The sequence below is a fragment of the Ochlerotatus camptorhynchus genome, unplaced genomic scaffold (genome assembly GCF_037179485.1).
Source record: "Ochlerotatus camptorhynchus isolate MF236.1 unplaced genomic scaffold, CSIRO-AGI_Acam_v1.1 ptg000018l, whole genome shotgun sequence".
NCBI classification, from domain to species: Eukaryota; Metazoa; Arthropoda; class Insecta; order Diptera; family Culicidae; genus Ochlerotatus; species Ochlerotatus camptorhynchus.
Genome location: NW_027040510.1, coordinates 143,846 through 162,238, shown reverse-complemented (window position 1 = coordinate 162,238; position 18,393 = coordinate 143,846). Strand labels below are relative to the sequence as shown.

The following is an 18,393-nucleotide window of genomic DNA, read 5'->3' as shown; positions in this document are numbered from 1 at the left end:
TTCAGAAATGAAGTTTGTTGTTTGACTTTTTTGTGTTTATGGAGGTGGTCCTCCATAGCCTAGGCTGTGTGGGTGCACCACAAAGAACACAGTGGCACAGCGGTTATTGATTTAAAAAAAATCATCTTGAAAATGGTGTGTCCTGTTTGTCATTATACGGTATAGTTTTATACGGTATAGTTATCGCAAAATATTACACCCATATTTGTTTATTTGTTGTCATTGGGGTGACTATTTCCATGTTAAGGTGGTTTAAAGAATAGATTTTTTTTTTTTTCCAGAACGACTTCTTTCAAAAATTCATAACTTTTGAACCACTGGGCCGGTTTCAAAGATCAGAATATCAAATGAAAGGTTATTTAGTATAATTTCTAGAAAAAAAGTTATTAAAAAATTGGGATTTTGTATTGAAACATATTGATTGTATTTGTTGTTTTATTGTTTGTAGACAAAAGGCGCAATATGTTTATAAATTTTCCTTAAAGATTTAGGCTGTTTTACACAACATTTAGGGTGTCTCAGATTGGCTAAGCACGATTTAGAAAACGATAACGTAACTCTATTAACAACAAATTCAATTTTTATTTCGTATTCATGTTCTCTTTAGTATTCTGTTACAGTTAAACGTAGAAATCCGAGATCCGATCAGTCGTAAGTCAAGCAGCGGATTTTTGATCTCACGCAATTCATTAGCTTCAGCACAGATGCCGTTCCATCAATTTTGAATACTTTTTCCTAGTCATTCGCAAACTTTGTAACGAAATCCGCTGTCTTTGTATGTTTCTGCGAAAATGCTTTGGTCAGGGCACAAAAAGTTTCGATTGGCCTCGCCTGGGGACAGTTTGGCGGATTTATCTCCTTGGGTACAAATTGGACCTTGTTGGCTTTATACCAGGCTACCGTGTCCTTGGAGTAATGAACCGACGTCAAATACGGCCAAATCAGTACTGAGGTGTCGTGTTTGCAGATCAGTGGGTAACAGACGCTTGTTTCTACACCCACGCTCGTAAACATCGGTTGTCATTGTCTCCGTTGTCCGAAACGGTTTGAAAAGCATACCACACTCACAAATGGCTTGCCAAACCATAGCCTTTTACCGAATTATTCACGTCGCCATCACGAATGGTGTAGTACCAGTACGAGGTGTACCAGGTGTAGTAGAAAAATCAAATTATAATCAAAGTTAACGTATGATTCATCGTCCATTATCACGCACGCCTATTTTCCGCACAGCAATTGGTCGTATAACTTTCGAGCCCTCGGTTTGACGGATGTGGCTTCTTCTGCTTCTTATACGTCTTTAGACCCATTCTTGCCATGGCCCGCTGGACGTTACTCTCCGGTCCAGATTTCGGCCAACAGGGTTCAGTTTACGTCCAGATTTTTGCTTATCCTGTAAAGTTGCTTCACCACCATACTTCCGAATCGCGTCTCGAACGGCTCCGATGCTTACACCTTCCAATTTCGCTAATGGAATCAGAGAAATGTTAGGGTTAGTACACCTGTTTGAGCTTTTCCGAAGAAATGCTTCGCCTTGTCACGGAAATGTAAAGAACTGACACTTGCGATACACGAAACTGTTGGTCGAAATGTAAACCATGATTAGGCGTGATAATCAGCTGTTTAAACGTCATCTCAGTGTTTGTAAATCTGTCAACATGCCATTGAACTACTGTGCGTCAGGTTCGTAACTATTCATGAATAGATATTCACAAATGAGTGAAGTGTCAGACACCTTTGCCGAATAAGAGTATTCAGGTTTGTAGCACCAAAATGAATGAACGAAACGAAGAACGATGGTTGAATACAAAAAAAATGATCTCAACAGTTCACCGATTAACGTGTTCAATGATAGTATACAACTTTGAACTGCACATATCTTCTCTTCGTATCTACCGCACATTATTGCCGTACAGATAAATTCAACGCAATAGATGCTGTTCGCGCATGTTGATTGTCACCGTATACACCTCTTCTTTTATGCACCCCCATAAAAAGAAGTCCATGGGAGTCAAATCCGTACTCCTTGGGAGCCAAACAATCGGCCCATTCTGCCCGATCCTCGGTTCCCGATAGTTGGCGTTCAGAAAATGTCTTACCGCATTTGTGGAATGAGGTGGGGCTCCGTTCTGTTGAAATACCAAGCGCCGTCTCACAGCAAGTGGGACATCCTCCAGCAGGATTGGAAGCTCGTTTTCTGGAAATTCCAAATACTTCGCGCTGTTTAGCGAACCTTCGATAATGTACGGCCCGATGAGCTGTCGGTCAATTATACCGGCCCATACATTATCGGAAAACCGGTACTGTGTTCTTATTTCTTTGACAACTCTTGGATTTTCAATTGCCCACGTGTGGTCATTGTGGGTATTTAAGTATCCTGCGCGGGTAAAGGTGCACTCGTCCGTCCAAAGTATGCTTTTCAAGAACAATGCATCCTCATCCATTCTCGGTGTCATAATCCTGCTGAACTCAAGCCGGAGTGGTTTATCTTTTTCCAGAAGCTCCTGAACTTGTAGCGTATGAAACGGATGCATATTCTCTCTGTTTAAAACGTACCATACGCTCCAGTGAGAGACCGGAAACTGAGCTGCAACCCGTCTTGTGCTGGGTTTGGGACCGTTTCTCACAGTTCTTAAAATTCTCTCCTCCATTGAGGTGGTGTCGAAAATAACGTTCCATCCCGGAACCGACGGTGTGTAGACGTGAAGGTTCCTGTGTCAGGGTAATTTTGACATACAAACTAGATTTATTATTACTTGCGTTTGGCAGTCGATAGTAGGGGAACCTGCGACCATATTCTTGCTGGGCTGTCGTTGAATATCCGCCAGCTCTTCTGGAGAATACATGTGTGTTTTCTGCAAGCTGTAAGTTTCTGTTTTGATTTTTCTTCTTGGTCTCACTTATCGCACTTATCAGACCGTCACTCCGCGTGGCGATCAAGTGTGCTGTGCGCGCTGCAAACAGACGTCAACAGCAACGCATGGTGGGGTTGAACTCGTGTTTTACGCAACCGTTAATTAACGACCCAACATGATGTGTTTAGTACACAATTGCGACAAAATTAAACAAGATAGAAATTGGTGTCGAAGCGAGTTGTAGATCTTTTGGTTAGACAAAACAATACACTTTATTACGTATTTTTTGAAATAATAAGGGAAAACCCGTAGGAAACCACAAGTTTTAGACTCGTTTATCTCTAAAATGTCTTTAAATGCAGCTCACTTAAAGTAAAAATGACATTATTAAGCAGGAAATTTACAAAGCTGTCCAATGGAGGCAAGAGTTTTGTGCTAAATGGCATTGTTTTTATTTTAGTTAGAGCCAATTTATGGCAAGCATAGACAGAAAAAGTTCAATAATTCAGTAATCTTTGAGATTTGATCATATGCGTAGAACACATTTTTATTTCAAATATGAGCTTCTATCGCCCCTTAAATTATTTGCACTAAGGAACTGAACACCCTGTATAATGAATCACAAACATCATCTTTCTTCCGCACCAACTCCTGAAGTTGGACCGGCACCCAAACGCTAGTTCTTCCGTGGGATTTTGTTTTGTTTTAATGTCTTTAATACTCCAATGGCTTGTAATCACGTATATGAATGTATCGATGATTGGTTAACGAATAAATACACTGCTATGAATGAGTCGTTGAACATTATGCAACTTAACATAAGAGGTATGAACGATCTTGCTAAGTTTGATTGTTTTAAAGAAGTTCTCCATAGATATGGCAAAAATGTTGACGTTGTTGTGCTTTGCGAAACGTGGATTAAAGATGACCGTACATGTTTGTTTGAACTGGATGGATTTAAGGGAATATTTTCATGTAGAACAGACTCACATGGGCAACGGCGCCGGTGGTATAGTGGTAAGCGTGATTACCTCTCACCCCAGCAGGCCTGGGTTCAATCCCAGTCGGCGCCGCCGGGATTTTCTGAGGCATAACATCTCTGATCACGCCTTCCTTCGGATGGGAAGTAAAGCCGTTGGTCCCCGGTTCATGAGTTGATGGGTCGATAGGTAGGGTCCAGGTGTGGGAGCTGCCTTCCTGGCACGTCGGTAGCATTGGTGCTCAGCACGGAAAACAAGATCGACGGAAAAAACAAACCAAAGGAAAAAAAAGAAAAAAGACTCACATGGTGGCTTGGTTGTATACATTCGTGACAATATAGTTGCAGATGTTTATCTGAATGCTGTTTTGGATGGATTTCATCACATTCACTGTCGTTGGAGCACACATGGAAATCCAATAGATTTTCATGCAATGTATAGACCTCCGAGTTTTGATATAAGAAAGCAGGTGCATTCCAGCACATGATTCACTTGTTATTCAAGGCCAGATGTTAGACGAAGTTTACGATTATCCGTTTCTAGGCCTTGTAATTGATTCGTCTATGAGTTGGAAGCCACACATTGAGTCGTTGAAGAAAAAAACAAGCTCTTTATGCGGAATTTTGAGGAAGATTTCAAGTTTTGTGCCCCTTGTATGCTTGAAAAACATATACTTTTCGCTGATTCATTCGAGACTCCAATACCTAATAGCAAATTGGGGAAGTGCAAGTAAATCTAGTTTACGAGAACTCCAGGTTATTCAAAATCGGTGTGTGAAGATTATACTGCGGAAGCCATTTTTGTATCCAACAAGACTATTGTATAGTCACAGCCGGAGCAGCTCTATTTTACCAGTAAAATCACTGTACGAATTCCAAATCTTGATACAAATACATAAGATTGCTACAAATCAAACTATACATCACAACTACGCTATAAGGAGAATGCAGCACACCAGAGCATCGCGTCAGATGGGAAACTTTGCCCTGGTACGTCCACGGACAGAGTTTGGCCGTAAGAGAATTACGTACCTAGGTACCAAGTTGTACAACGATTTACCATCAACCTTGAAAAATCTACATCGAATTGATGTGTTCAAAAAGGATTTGAGAGCACACTTGAAGCGGAAAATCACACAATATATTTTTTGAAAATGTTCCTTTTATTTTTGGCATTTATTTCTGGTCGCACCTGTATGATATGGAGTTGATTCTTCTGTGGAGCAAGATTTAAAGTTTTCATAATCATCGATCGACGACACCCGTTCATAATAACCATCATCAAATCAACATTTTGGCTGAACCCTGGTACTTAGAACCACCAACCATATAAATTAAAGTTTAAACTTAGTATCCACTTGTATGTGTTAGAATAAGTTTATTGTTTGAAAGTAGGCATCCCCTTTAAAGAGCCTTTGCTCACTGGGAGATGTATCATAAGCTAACCGATTAATGAGAACCACAGAGCCTAACCCCATCGGCATACAGAGAGCCCGGGGTAGGTGAAAGTTTCCAGCTTTCTTAGTTGGAAGTGCGAAAAAAATCTATATATAAAAAAACTCTGGCAGTAGCAAAGCGCAGCTTGATACATAAGAAGCATTCCTACGTCCTGCGGTATCTTACGAGCAAATAAGGGAAGAAATAATCGAAAAAATGGAAACGCGGATAAGTTAGTTAGTTTAGCTTTATTGTGAGCACGGATCAATTTTACTAGTTGGAGTACACTTCATGGTCGGTTTAAAATGGATGGAACTAAATTCATACACAGTCAATAAAACTCTGACAAACTCTTGTTTTAAAGTTATATGAAGAGATAGCTTCCTGGTGCCTTCGGGGTAGTTGTTAATTGTCCTCCTTTTGGTACAATTTGTCTTCCAGCGGGACACAGAATGGTCCTCTAAGCGATCCGGAACATCGGTAAAAGTGGTACATTCAAGAAATTGGAGTTAAAGCTGCGCAGTTTTTAGCGGAAGCACTTATTGGTGAGTTTAAAGAAAAAATATGGGGTTTTGGTCCGAATATGTACCCTGGAGCGCTAACGCTGGTTCATTGAAAGATCCGGAACATGCGTTAAAGTGGTCAATTCATTAAACTGGTTCTAGAGCTCCTTGTTGATGTGTTTTTTTTTAGGATTAATTTAACCTTGAAGCGAGAATATGAAGCATGGGGATATCAAACTGGTCCTCTGGAAGATCCGGAACATCCGTAAAAGAGGTAAACTACATAATCTGGTCCTAGAACTAAATGATTTTTTGCGCATTCATTTGTGACCAGAATATGCAACATATTGATCTTCTTTGAGATCAGGAACAACCGTAAAAGTGGTCAATTAATGAAACTGTGGTCCTAGAGCTTGTTGATGAGTTTTAATAAATGATTTGGCAATGTAGCCAGAATATGCTCCCTGAGGACCACAGACTGATTCTTCGGAAGATCCCGAACATCCTAGAGTTCCATGTTTTTTGCGCAAGCACTTTTGATCTGTTTTCAGACTGAATTTGGTATTAAGGCCAAATTATGCACCCAGGAGGCCACAAACAGGTTGTCCACATGATCCGGATTATCCATAAAGTGGTTATTTTCCAGAATGTCAAAGTTTTGAGATATCATACATGCACAAGCTCTTATGTACACTAGTGCCGTGTAGTGAGTAGGTCCCACACTTAGTGTCCATCATTTGAAATGAATTGGTTAGCTTACCAAGCTTATGTAGAAGACTGTATTTTCCTAGTAAGTCAGGATCTTGTGATAAAGCACATAGTAAATATTACATATGCAATAGTGCTGCGTAACGGGAGCATTCGCAACTAACCTGTTCTTCATGTGAAAGGCCTTGTCCACCGAAAAAACACTGTTGAGGACTGACCATTTCCCATGAAAGTCAGGTTCATGAGATATAAATAGCACATAGTAAATCTCATATATACACCATCCGAAAAACCTAAGTAACCTGAAAATGTTTGCCGAAGACAGTAACTTCCTATTTCGCCGGGGTCACGGGGTATTCCATTTTGGAACCAATTAAACCAAATCCCACATTCTACGTGTACTCCATTTACGTGATTCACTCGTGTAATCGGAATAACTCTAGAACAACGTACTGTGGACACGAGATGAGGCGCCCACTGTTGTGGCGACGGTGTGGCATTATACAACATGCCAAAAGATCATGTGGATGTAATGTGGCGTATGGTGAACCCCGACAATCTTTTTTTCCATGCTAGCAGATGCCACTCCGCGGCCATATCAGAAAATACCTTGACTAACGTTGACGTTCACCACAGGCAATGTTTCAGCATAATATTTTGACATGCCACATCGCCACCACAGTAGTGGAGCAGTAGGTGTCTGACATTAATCGAGGTGCCCACTCGTGTGCATGTTTAGCGGCGTGAGAGGAATGTTGCCATGATGTTTTGACATGCTAGTACATGCCACACCACCACAACAGTGGACGACGCTTTAACATTCCGATTAAGAAAATCCAGTGAAGAACATGGAGGGTACTAGGCATTATGTTTTGTTGGAAATCCTCTGAAATTGTTTTGAAGGAATATAGTAAATATTTCAATAATTATATATCTTAAGAATACATACGCAAAATAAGGAACCTTACAATACAAAATTTCCCCCAATAACCCACGTAATTCGATGTAGAAAGGTAATGTTCACTTTATGCAACAGCTTATGACCATCCATATTCAGTCCCTATCCGTATTCGGGTATCATCCAAACCATTTGTGGGATAGTATACCTTTTGGGGATACAGTTCATTTATGGTATTTTGTTTATTAGGGGTGTCATTACATGTTGCTGAATATAAACCGCCAGTTTTATAATGCGATACGCAGAAGTTTCATGAACAGAAACTAACGCACACAATCTATGCCGAATGGTACACACGAATATAAAGATTCTTTCGATGATACCGTCAGTAGTAAATCGTTTGTGTGAACGTATTTGATCATCGATGAAGAAAGATTAATTTTTCTCTATTTCTCTCTGTGCCAAGATTCGTCATCTCGCCGATACAGTTTACTTTACTGTCACATGGGGGTTCAACGGTTACGGAAATACATACTTACCTTACCTTACCAATCAGGCTAAGGCCTTGTTGTCCTCTGCTGTCCGAAGTAGTCGTCTCCACTCTACTCGATCCATGGCCACACTTCGCCTGCCTTGTATTCTGCGAAGGGTCCGCAGGTCACCTTCTACTTGGTAGATCCACCTTGCCCGCTGCGCGCCTCTTCTTCTTGTTCCTGTTGGGTCGCTTTCTAGAACCATTTTCACTGGGTCATCGTGTGGTATTCTTGCGACGTGCCCATGGATGGTTCTCCCAGCAGCTGGTGCAATTCGTGGTTCATTCGCCTCCTCCACGTTCCGTCATCCATCTGCACTCCACCGTTGATGGTACGCAACACCTCCACGAGCATAGTCCAAGTCTCGTGGCCGTAGAGGACTACCGGTCTAATCAGCGTCTTGTAGACAGTCAGCTTCGTGCGGCGGCGAATTTGATTAGACCGGAGCGTCCTCTGGAGTCCAAAGTAGGCACGATACCTTCCATAATGCGTCTTTGAATTTCTCTGCTGGTATCATTTTCGGCGGTCACCAGTGAGCCCAAATACACGAACTCATCGACCACCTCGATTTCGTCACCGACAATCTGAACTCGGGGTGGGAGGCTAATATTGTCTTCCCTAGAACCTCTTCCTCTCATGTATTTCGTCTTCGATGCGTTGATGGCAAGTCCAATCCGCCTAGCTTCAGCCTTCAGTCTGATATACCTTTCCGCTATCGTCTCAAAGTTCCCTGCCATGATGTCGATGTCATCGGTGAAGCCAAGAAGCTGGATGGACTTCCTGAAGATCGTGCCACTCGTGTCTATCCCAGCTCTTCTGATCAGACCTTCTAACGCTATTTTGAATAGCAGACACGAAAGTCCATCACCTTGCCTTACGGAAATACACGTGAATTATTCAGTGAACAGTGAAAACTTCAAACACTGCGTCATCTGAAACAAGCAGGGGTGTTCCAAAGTCGTGCTTAGACATTCTGGGACACCCTTTATCAAAAAATCAGCGATGTTTTTTTTTTTTGGTTTTGAGTTATATTTTTTTGAAATTATCAAATTTTGGGTTTTCGCTCATAACTCCTATGCGACTACCTGAGGAAGAACCGGTAACTAATCGATAACATATGAATATCTTAATATGGTATGAAACCTTATTTTGGTATGCATGTGGAATAAAACCATGTTTTGATATTATTAAGATATCGAAATATTTTGAAGTATATCAAATAAATACCAAAATATCAAAATGCGAAACGTTACACTCGCTGCTGATGATGAAAAGCACAACGAAAACAGTGTAGACTTCTGCAGTACGATCATGAGAAAAAGAGAAACGACAGAAGAAAATAAAAACAATGCCTGCGCATTGCAAGTTCGTCTTGACAGGCACGACTGTGTGAGTTACAAACAAAGCAGGCAACATTAAACGGAAGCTCACCAACACACTCACATTAGCAAGCAAAGCAGCAACTGCTTCAAAACGTGCACAGATGAGTGTCGTGATTGTCTGGAATGACCAGATCGGTGATGGATCACAACCGAAGACGACATTCACCAGTTGCAACTTGATGGATGGTCATGAAGAGAGCTTCGAAGAGCACATCGATAGGAATGTACAAAGCGTTATTACCATCAGCTGTTTGGCGATCGTGATTGTGATAGGTCGCAACTCTGATCATACCTGAATTTTGTATTCATACGTTATTTTCTCCTACTCGGGTGAACTACAATGCGTCTCCATTGATTAATAGCAACTGTAGCATAATCATTTAAAAAAAAAATTTGGGCCACCCTAACATGGAAATGACAAAATAATAAATTTTGCAATAAGGAACAAAACTACCAATTTTTATGAAATTCTGAAAACCACTACATCGTTTTGCTATGGAATGGCTGTATGTTGGGTGGTTCAAAGGTCAGCTGAAAAAGTCAGTAAAATTTCAAATTAATGTTACACGCAAGAAATCAATTAAATCGACAAATTTTATTTTTATCATTAAATGAGGTTAACTGAACAATGTCAGTTCCAATTCGGAAAAAGATTAAATTTTTTTGATTTTTTCTCTAATTTTTAAACTTTTGCCCAACAGTTCCGTAGTTCAAAAATTACCGATTTCTTCTTCTTTGATAAGGCACGATCCTAAATCAATTCGGGAAGAAAGTTCTGTCTGTTGGGCTACGCATAACATAGTGCTCACCGTACAATATTTTAAGTAATGTAAATGGTATGAAAAACTCTAAACTAACAACTGAGGAAGCATTTCATATCAGAATATCACTTATAAACCGGCCGAATCATCATTCGCGAACGCTTCAGGCCATACTTAAATCCTCGAAAGGCACTCCAGCTCATCATCATACCTGATTCCTCACTAGGACCAGGTTTGTATAAACCGTTGAGATTGCTGCAATGAATGTTCTATTAATCACACGCCGTGGAAACATTATTCACACACTCTACCCATCATGGCAAGCCTTAAACCACCATCCACTTTTGTAAAGAGATCCGCAGTTGGTCGTTGCGTGTCCATCATGATCTGCATCCATTGTCGAAAAGGATAGATGCTCCGCGATTTTGAAGGAGTCACCAGCATCTCCACTGTACGTCCCCAAGCTGTCCACCATGTAATTCAGCATAGGCCCCGTCATCGAAAAGCTACTGTATTTAGCAACAGCTGTCTTTCCGTCGACATCTTGCATCAAAATGTGCAACTCATGCTGTCTCGCAGCGACCAACTGATAGATGCGCTTCAATCCCAACCAAAACTCTCCCCGAAGGTCACCGAAACCGTTCTCGTACTCTTTCCAACCACGGTAGAAGTCGACCGATCCATCGAATCGGTTCTGTATTACGGTCCAGCCTCCTCCAGAGTAGTCTTGATCGCATAAAACCAGAAACTCATCATTGAAACCAAACTCCGGTTGAATACGATGAACGCCGGGCGATGGAACATTTGCACAGGTTTGAGGTGCACTTTCTACGTCGTTTAGCTGGGTGTCGTTAATATTATGCCAGGCAATGATAGCACTCGCCTTAGAAAGTAAAAGCCAGAAACAAAGTGTCGTTAAAATCATCTCGCTACGATGGATACACTACGACTGCCTTATGCCGTGCATTGAAGTTTATATTCGTCTGCTACCCGAAGCAAACTCGATTGTTCACTCACAATTGTATGATGATTGCATTTTCAGCTGTTTATGCAAGTAAATATTTGAGCAAGTCGACTTGATGAGCGGTTACCGTTTTGATTCCAATGTAGAACGCAAAAGAGCAATACTATCGCACATAAGTGAACTATATAGCATGTTCCTCTACGATTTGATTCCAAATTATTGACATATTTTCGGCTCAAAACTACTTTCAAAATTACATTATTTTGTTCTCAAAAACAGACGAAAAAAATATCAATGTTCGAAACCGTTGGTTGCGTCGGAATTTTGTCTAAGACAAAGATGATGGAGTTGCAGGGGATGAATTGAGTAAATTGCTCTAATTTAGATACAGCCTCTTTTGTGTAAAATTAGTTATTTTTCCTAAACAAAATCACAACGATGTTTGATTTGATAGTAGACAATAAAACAAAAACAGCGTGGGAAGAGAAACATGGCCTCATGGACTTGGAATAGTTGTGGAAATTACGTACAAATTCAAGAAATTTCGTTCAGTTCAGAAAACTTCTAAAAATTTCAGGAATCTTCCCCTCAGTTTAGGGAACTTCGTTGCAGATTGTCAGAGATCTTACCCCAAAAAAACTCCATGAACTTCTTGGAGGTTTTGGGAACTTCGCTAAATTTCAAGAAACTTTCTAGGTGTTCAAGAATATTTGTAGATGCTTAAGGTGTCTTTCCAGAAACGCAAAAATGTCAGAGATCTTTGTGGAAAAATATGGAATTTGCAATAAATTCAGGAAACTTCGTAGAAGTTGAGGAAATTTTGTAAAACTTAAGTTTTGTAGATGTTCTGGAAACGTTGCATAAGTTACAGGGATATTCTTTCAGACATCCTTCCTAGACAGCAGGAAATATTCGAAAGATCTGGATATTTGGTAGGTTGTAGGTTGATGAGCTAATGGAATCAGATGGAATCTTAAATGATGAATCTTGATTTTATGGTCATATTTGTACATTCTCTATAGGGAAGACCCGTGCCTTGGTGATTTAGCTATATTGTCAAAAATTTGCACTAAATTCCGGGCAGAAATTCAAATTTAAGGGTGTGCGTTATTGTTTCTCCAAAGATTCCGGCAGAGCTTGACATGAGTTAGTGAAAACATTAATAAAAACGGCTGAAAAGGACGGTACCGAAGAGATGGTTGTAAATGTTGTGCTTTGCAGGGCAAATGGAAAAACATTCAAAGTGGTCACGGTATTCAACTTGAAGCGGCATCTAGATCGCTGCTCCTCTCTCCATTTTCGCTGCAGCTGCTGACGGCATTCTAAGTGCCTTCCTCTCGACACATTTCATCGACGACATTCTCCACGTTGAGGACGAGCATCTCCCGTGGCACTGCCTCGAACCTTCGTCAGTCGAAGACCTCATGCTCCAGCGTTCCATCTACGTACCAACACTACGAACAGAGGAGTGACACTGCGTGTCCAACCCGATGCAGGTACTTCCTTAAGCAGCCGTGGCCAAACAGGAACTGCGATAGGTGGAAGTTGACGTCTCCGTGTTTTCTGTTCACCCAGGTCGAAACAATCTGTATTAGTCTACGTGTCCATCTACCGTTCTCCGCCGTGATCCACTCCTGTTGCCACTTAGCCAACGACTCCGCTCTCACAACTTTCCGTACTCTTCTGGCTTTTCTCCGCCTGTAGCACTTGCTTTCCTCCACCAGGGTGATGCCGCTTTGAGGTTATGGCATGTCCCCGACAATGATACCTGCCCGCTGTACCGCTTTACAGTTACTGGCCAATAGCACTTGCGTTTTTTGGATACAGTTACCAATCATGTCGATCGCCTCGGTTGCCAACACTTCCACCTCCCACAATGATCCTAATCGATCTCTGTCCCATGGTGCGCTGATGCACTTCCCGTATTAGCATTTCCAAAAGGTGCACATTATTGTTTCACCAAATTTTTAAAATAATTGACTACATACTGTACGTTAAGAGAAAAAGTAACCTTTAAAAAAATCTTTGTGTGCAACAAACTAACAACCAAAGTCTTCACATCTAAATGTATTAAATTTATTATGTGTGCACTTTACTTGAAACAGCCAGAATTTTATAAAATTATAAAATTCAAACTCTTAGAATTTAATTTTGATTCCTATGCCTGAGATTCGACTGATGGTGATATATTCAAAATCTAAAAAAAAAGCTATTTACAAAATTCATGAAATTACCTAACTCTGAGAGTTTTCTTAAGTTTGAGATGCTTACATTTACAAGATCCGGACTGTGATTTCATTACAAAAACCATGAACAAACGATCATTGCTTGTTCAAAATCAGCAAGCTCTCCCAATCGAGGTCCCAATCGTTGTTAAAGAATAAATATAATCAAATTTATTGTTTCGCCTTTAAAATAATATTAACCCTCAATCACAAAAAAAATTAAAGGGTTGTGTACTAGACACGACCGCAGTATGACGTAGAACTACGTAAAATTGATGTATGTCATGCATTTTTGATTATTATACTTTATCTTAAATTTTTAAAGTATTTCAATGTTTCGGTTTTCTAATCTAATCTAATCTAATCTAATACAAACGCAGCCAGTACGGGAAAGCATCCTGGAAAATGATTAGGTTAGGTGAGGTCTAATCATTTTTCTTGTCTAATTGATGTTTACAGCATACATGAGATATGATATAAACATCAATACGGCCAGGCCTACTGCGTTGTATTTGCCACAAAGATGATTCTTTGTAATGAATGGGAACATTTCTTGAATCTACAGGGGTGGAAGGATGCGTGGACATGCCGTACCAAACGCTCCGAGTTACTATGTGTAGTTCTGTGTAATGTGTAAATATGTGTACAATATCGAAGAATCATAAAATATGCAATCGAAGGATCTTACCGATTTTTTTCCTATGTTGGTAATGATTCTTTTGCGCTTCAAAGTTTCATTGGATGCATCCGCTACTTGTTTATCATGGGGTGTGGGATGCAGTTCCTCGTCATTGCTCGTGGTTATCTTTAGTGATGTGATGGAGATCATTTCTTTCACTAGCAACTACTACTCCTGGCTGATCCGCCAGCCTTGCATCGAGCTGGAACCGCAAGCAAGCAAATCAATTGCCGTCCTTCGTTGTGAGTGGTTCCGATATATACGCGCCCATTTTGGCAGGCAGCAGCACTTAGCAGGAGAAAATTTGCACGTTCGATTTTAACCTACTTCCAGTGGATATCACCGTTACCTCCTGGACTTATTTTGTAACTTACGGCTTCTGGATCGTTAGGCACTAAATGTAAATAAACCCAAACGGACACGATTCAACAGCGTACATTAGAAAATTCAGCGGAGATCTGCTTTTTTGCAACGTTTCACGGCGGTGGTAATCTTAAAAACTCTTTCGATCCTATTTTTTTTTTAAATAATCAAACACAGCACTAATATTGAAAAAGTTTTCAGGTGTCCAAAATGCACCAGCTAAAGGACTTATTGCACTAAATTTTCAATAAACATCTCGGTAAATAAAGCAGCAGCAAATTCAAAACACGTCAGTTTCAATGCACGGCCTACCTCGATCTCAAAGTATTTCAATGTTTCGTTATGGTTCAAAACTCGCGACAATTCATGTATTTAGGATCTTTGCCAGGCTTGTGTATTGGAATCCCTTTGGCTAACTTCCAGCATGCAGGGAAATAGCCAAGCTCCAAACATTTGTTGAAGATAAGGATAAGATGGTTGAAGAAGTCAATACTTAAGTTTTTCAACTTGAGGTTGACTACACCATCCATACCCGCAGCCTTCATATGTTTAGTGCTTCTAATAGCTGCTATCACCTCATCAGCCGATATTCTACTATGATCATGCACTACTACGGGGGTGTCAGCGACTCTAGACATTGCATCTAGTACGGCAGGCTCATGGGGGCTCACCATGGTTTGGCCAAAATCACAAAATGTTGGCCAAGAGCAATGGCCTTTTCTACTGGGGTAATGCTCCCAACTGATGATGACGTGAAACAGGTCCCGGATTTTGGATCTCAGAGCCGCAAGACTGGTGGATCCCTTCGTGAAGTGCACCAAGAACAAGTGGTCACGGAAGCTGGTATTGTTGATGGAACGGCGGTTCATCTGGAACACGGCCTCAGGTTGGAGCCCAAGCCGCTCTAGCTCGGACTTCACCGCAGTCACCTCGAAGGACGGTAATCCACGCAAAACCGCCAGCCGATGGCAGATCATGCGTGAAGAAGTCCACGTTGTTTTCCTTCAGGAAACATCCTATTTGTTTGTACTCCTCCAGGCTGGAGCACATGATTTTGGTACCGATGCTGCAAAGCTTGAAGCGTGGCAGCAGCTTGTGTTTTGCCAGTTCGGCACCTAGCTTGGCAACATCCTTCACCGGCGTGAAAAGCGGGGGAATTCGCTCTTTTCTTGCAGTGGGAGTAGCGTCACCATCGCCATTTTCTTCCGGGAGTACTGCATACTGGTTGGCTTGCAGTACTCGTTTTCCGGCGTTATCCTGCGACGCGCTGGACTTGATTAGCACCTTCTTTGAAGGGCCCGCTGCTGGCTATTTGGCACGTTTACGCACCATTTGTTTCGTGTTTGCAAGTTCAAGTAAACTTGCCAGAACGCGAGAAGGTGGCGACACTTCCACGGCGCAACGCGACAGCACAAATCAAAACATAATCGAAACGAGATCTCGAGCGAAAAATACGGACTGAACAGCTTAACAGTCGAGCAAAGAATGAGCAGAAGTGCGACAGCAGTGCTATTTTATATCTTTTCAGAAAGATGTGCAACCAAGTGGTTCTCGATTACGATGACTGGGTTTGGAAAAAACGTTTATTTCATGAAAACAGTGATAAAATTATCATTTGTACATTTTTCAAAAGTTTTATTACAGAAAAATTAGAAATTTTTTTATTTCAGCAGTTTTGTAATGTAATATCCTATCGATTGGCGTATTTAGATTTTAATTTAATCTATAAATGGCAAAGTTACAAGTGTTCAAAACCTAACACTTCTTCACCACACATATTTTTTGATTTGCACCCAGTATAGTCGACAAAGACGTAGTTCTACGTCAAAAAAAGTACCTAAAAATAAGTTGCCTTGACGTAATTTGAGTGAGTTTTTATTTAACCGTGGTTTTGCAAAATTAAAAAAAAAAGTGTAGCAGGGCCTCCTTAGGCCCCCTCCAGATAAATTTTCTAGCTACGTTAATGCCGACAGGGAAGTTTGGTAAAGGAGATGATCAACCCGATTCGTGCCTTCCTCAAAACTGACCTCGCTTTCTACTCTCTATATACAATTTTCACACTGCCGTACTCTAAAGGCCCACGCACATTAGATCCGGACGCGTTGCGGCAAAGTGACAGCTAAATCTATTGTCTAACTGTCAAATTTACGTCAATGCAACGCAAACGGATCTAATGTGGGTGGCCCTTAACGGAACTATCAACTCTATACTTTCATCTCCTTATCTATCGTATAAAATGACTACTTTAAGTCTGATATTTGACGTTAAGCATCTCCAACTATGTAAATCGTTAACTTGACGCATTAAGTTATATAAACATGATTAGTTCAAGTAAAAAAATAAGGTAGGGCAAATCAAGGAAGCTCGTGGACCAAAAACAGGTTCACTTACCCTACTTCCTTTTCCTAAAATCTACATATTCCGTTTAAAATGACTTATTCAAAGTCATCATTCAGTTCATATTGTGAGAGCAATAAATTTACCCTTTCCAGATTGATTCAACCAAATTGAAACAAAGCACCTCAGTGACTATCGCGTCCCGAACTTGAATCAGAATCTGCCATTAGGCCGATCAGTCGAACAACCAACATCCTTGTGGTACGCTCTGAAAGTCAACATCCCAAGGGGGAACCCTCAATTTCTAATATCTGCTATTGCCCAACAATAACCTCTTTACTCGAGAATAAAAATATTGCATCTCCAAAATTGATTCACTTTAAAGACTTTAATCACCCAGCAACGCTAGAGGGCGCATCAAATGTATTCTGAATTCCCACTTACCATATCAATTTCACATCAGGACCTACGCAGTTTTCTGCTCTGTCGCTCTGATACCTCCGATTGCCAGAACCCAAATTGTGTGTCACCATACGGGATTTGATAAAAGAGGCGATTGAAAAAAAACACAACCTCAATCCTTACTGCCAATTGCAATTTCGATCGAAAAAGGGCCTCGCATGCCTGCAGCCATTCAATGTAGAAACAATGCAACAGCGAGCATGTGTATGTGTGTAGGCGTGTGTGTGTCACGGTGTTTGTTCATTTAAATTTGGATCAATTCAAGTGCACTGGAACGTGATTGATTGATTCATTGTTTTGATTGATGAGCGACTGCTCTTGATTCTGATTGTTTGGGGTTCATTTTTTTTTTATATCGGTTCTCGCTAGTTTGTGCGTACGTCGCAGGGTGCTTGTGATGATGAAAGGTTTTTCCAAGGCAATCATCGATGAAACGGTTTGTCCCTTTTTTCCCCCAAAAATTAACCAGTTGACCCGCCATCTCGATTTAATTTCCTCGATGGAATTGTTTGTTTCCGTGTGTTTCCGATTTTTTTTTGATTCAGTACATTGAAGAAAACAAACAATGCTGAAGGGGATTGGTGTTTGCACTGATTGAAATTTCTGTAACGTGCACAGATTGAGTGGAGTTGATATATTTGTTAATTTTCACTTTTCTTTTATTACAGATATTGGCAACTTCAACCACGTATTTGATTATATTGATTCAATTTGAAAATTCACGATCGGATTAAATTGGCTGGATTAGATTAAACAACGCGATGGAAGATTCCTACGCCAAGTAACGAAACACTACGTATCGGTTGGTGTTCTTTTCCAATAACTGGCACCATAACTCTACACCTGCATTCTACGCCAATAGAGAGCACGAGATAAGAATGTATGCACATTTTGCAATAAGCCCACCGCCACACCACACGGAATCCTACAACTGCCTAAGCCAACCAACTAATTTCTACTCATCTCTGGCGGGTGCTATTTCGATTAACCTTATACCACGGTTGATGCTCAGCGCAGATGCAACTTGAACCTGGAGAAGCATCTCTCTGCCAGTGTACTGCACTTTTCAATTAGCATAAATAATAAACACCGACTCGACCTTATAAGCTCCTCCGAGACGCACAGGTGGAGCATCGTTCGTGAGAGCTATCAGCGCTACGCCACCGTGCACCGGGGCCAATAACGTCGAACTATTTTGCATAATCCGCGAGCGTCCACACCGCCGACCGCCGGCACCAAGTGCCAATTTTGAATGAGCTCCGAATGTGGAACCGGGAACTTCTGACTCGGGTGGCAATTTTGGCAAT

General features: G+C 41.0%; 1 protein-coding gene across 1 annotated transcript; it reads right to left on the bottom strand.

Moving 5' to 3' along the window:
- Nucleotides 1–9,824: 9,824 nt before the first annotated feature.
- On the bottom strand, nucleotides 9,825–10,990 carry LOC135702776 (fibrinogen C domain-containing protein 1-like). The gene is made up of 2 exons (XM_065223824.1): nucleotides 10,368–10,990; nucleotides 9,825–10,311 (listed from the first exon to the last, which is right to left on the bottom strand). The coding sequence occupies exons 1-2, from the start codon at nucleotides 10,979–10,981 to the stop codon at nucleotides 10,182–10,184; spliced, it is 744 nt and encodes a 247-aa protein (XP_065079896.1). The 5' UTR covers nucleotides 10,982–10,990; the 3' UTR covers nucleotides 9,825–10,181.
- Nucleotides 10,991–18,393: the final 7,403 nt, after the last annotated feature.

Excerpts from the sequence above, each read along its gene's own strand:
- LOC135702776 (XM_065223824.1), bottom strand. The coding sequence starts at position 10,981 with ATGATTTTAACGACACTTTGTTTCTGGCTTTTACTTTCTAAGGCGAGT. Across the intron at positions 10,312-10,367 it reads TTTAAGGCTTGCCATGATGG|CAATCTCAACGGTTTATACA; the intron begins GTAGAGTGTGTG and ends CATTCATTGCAG.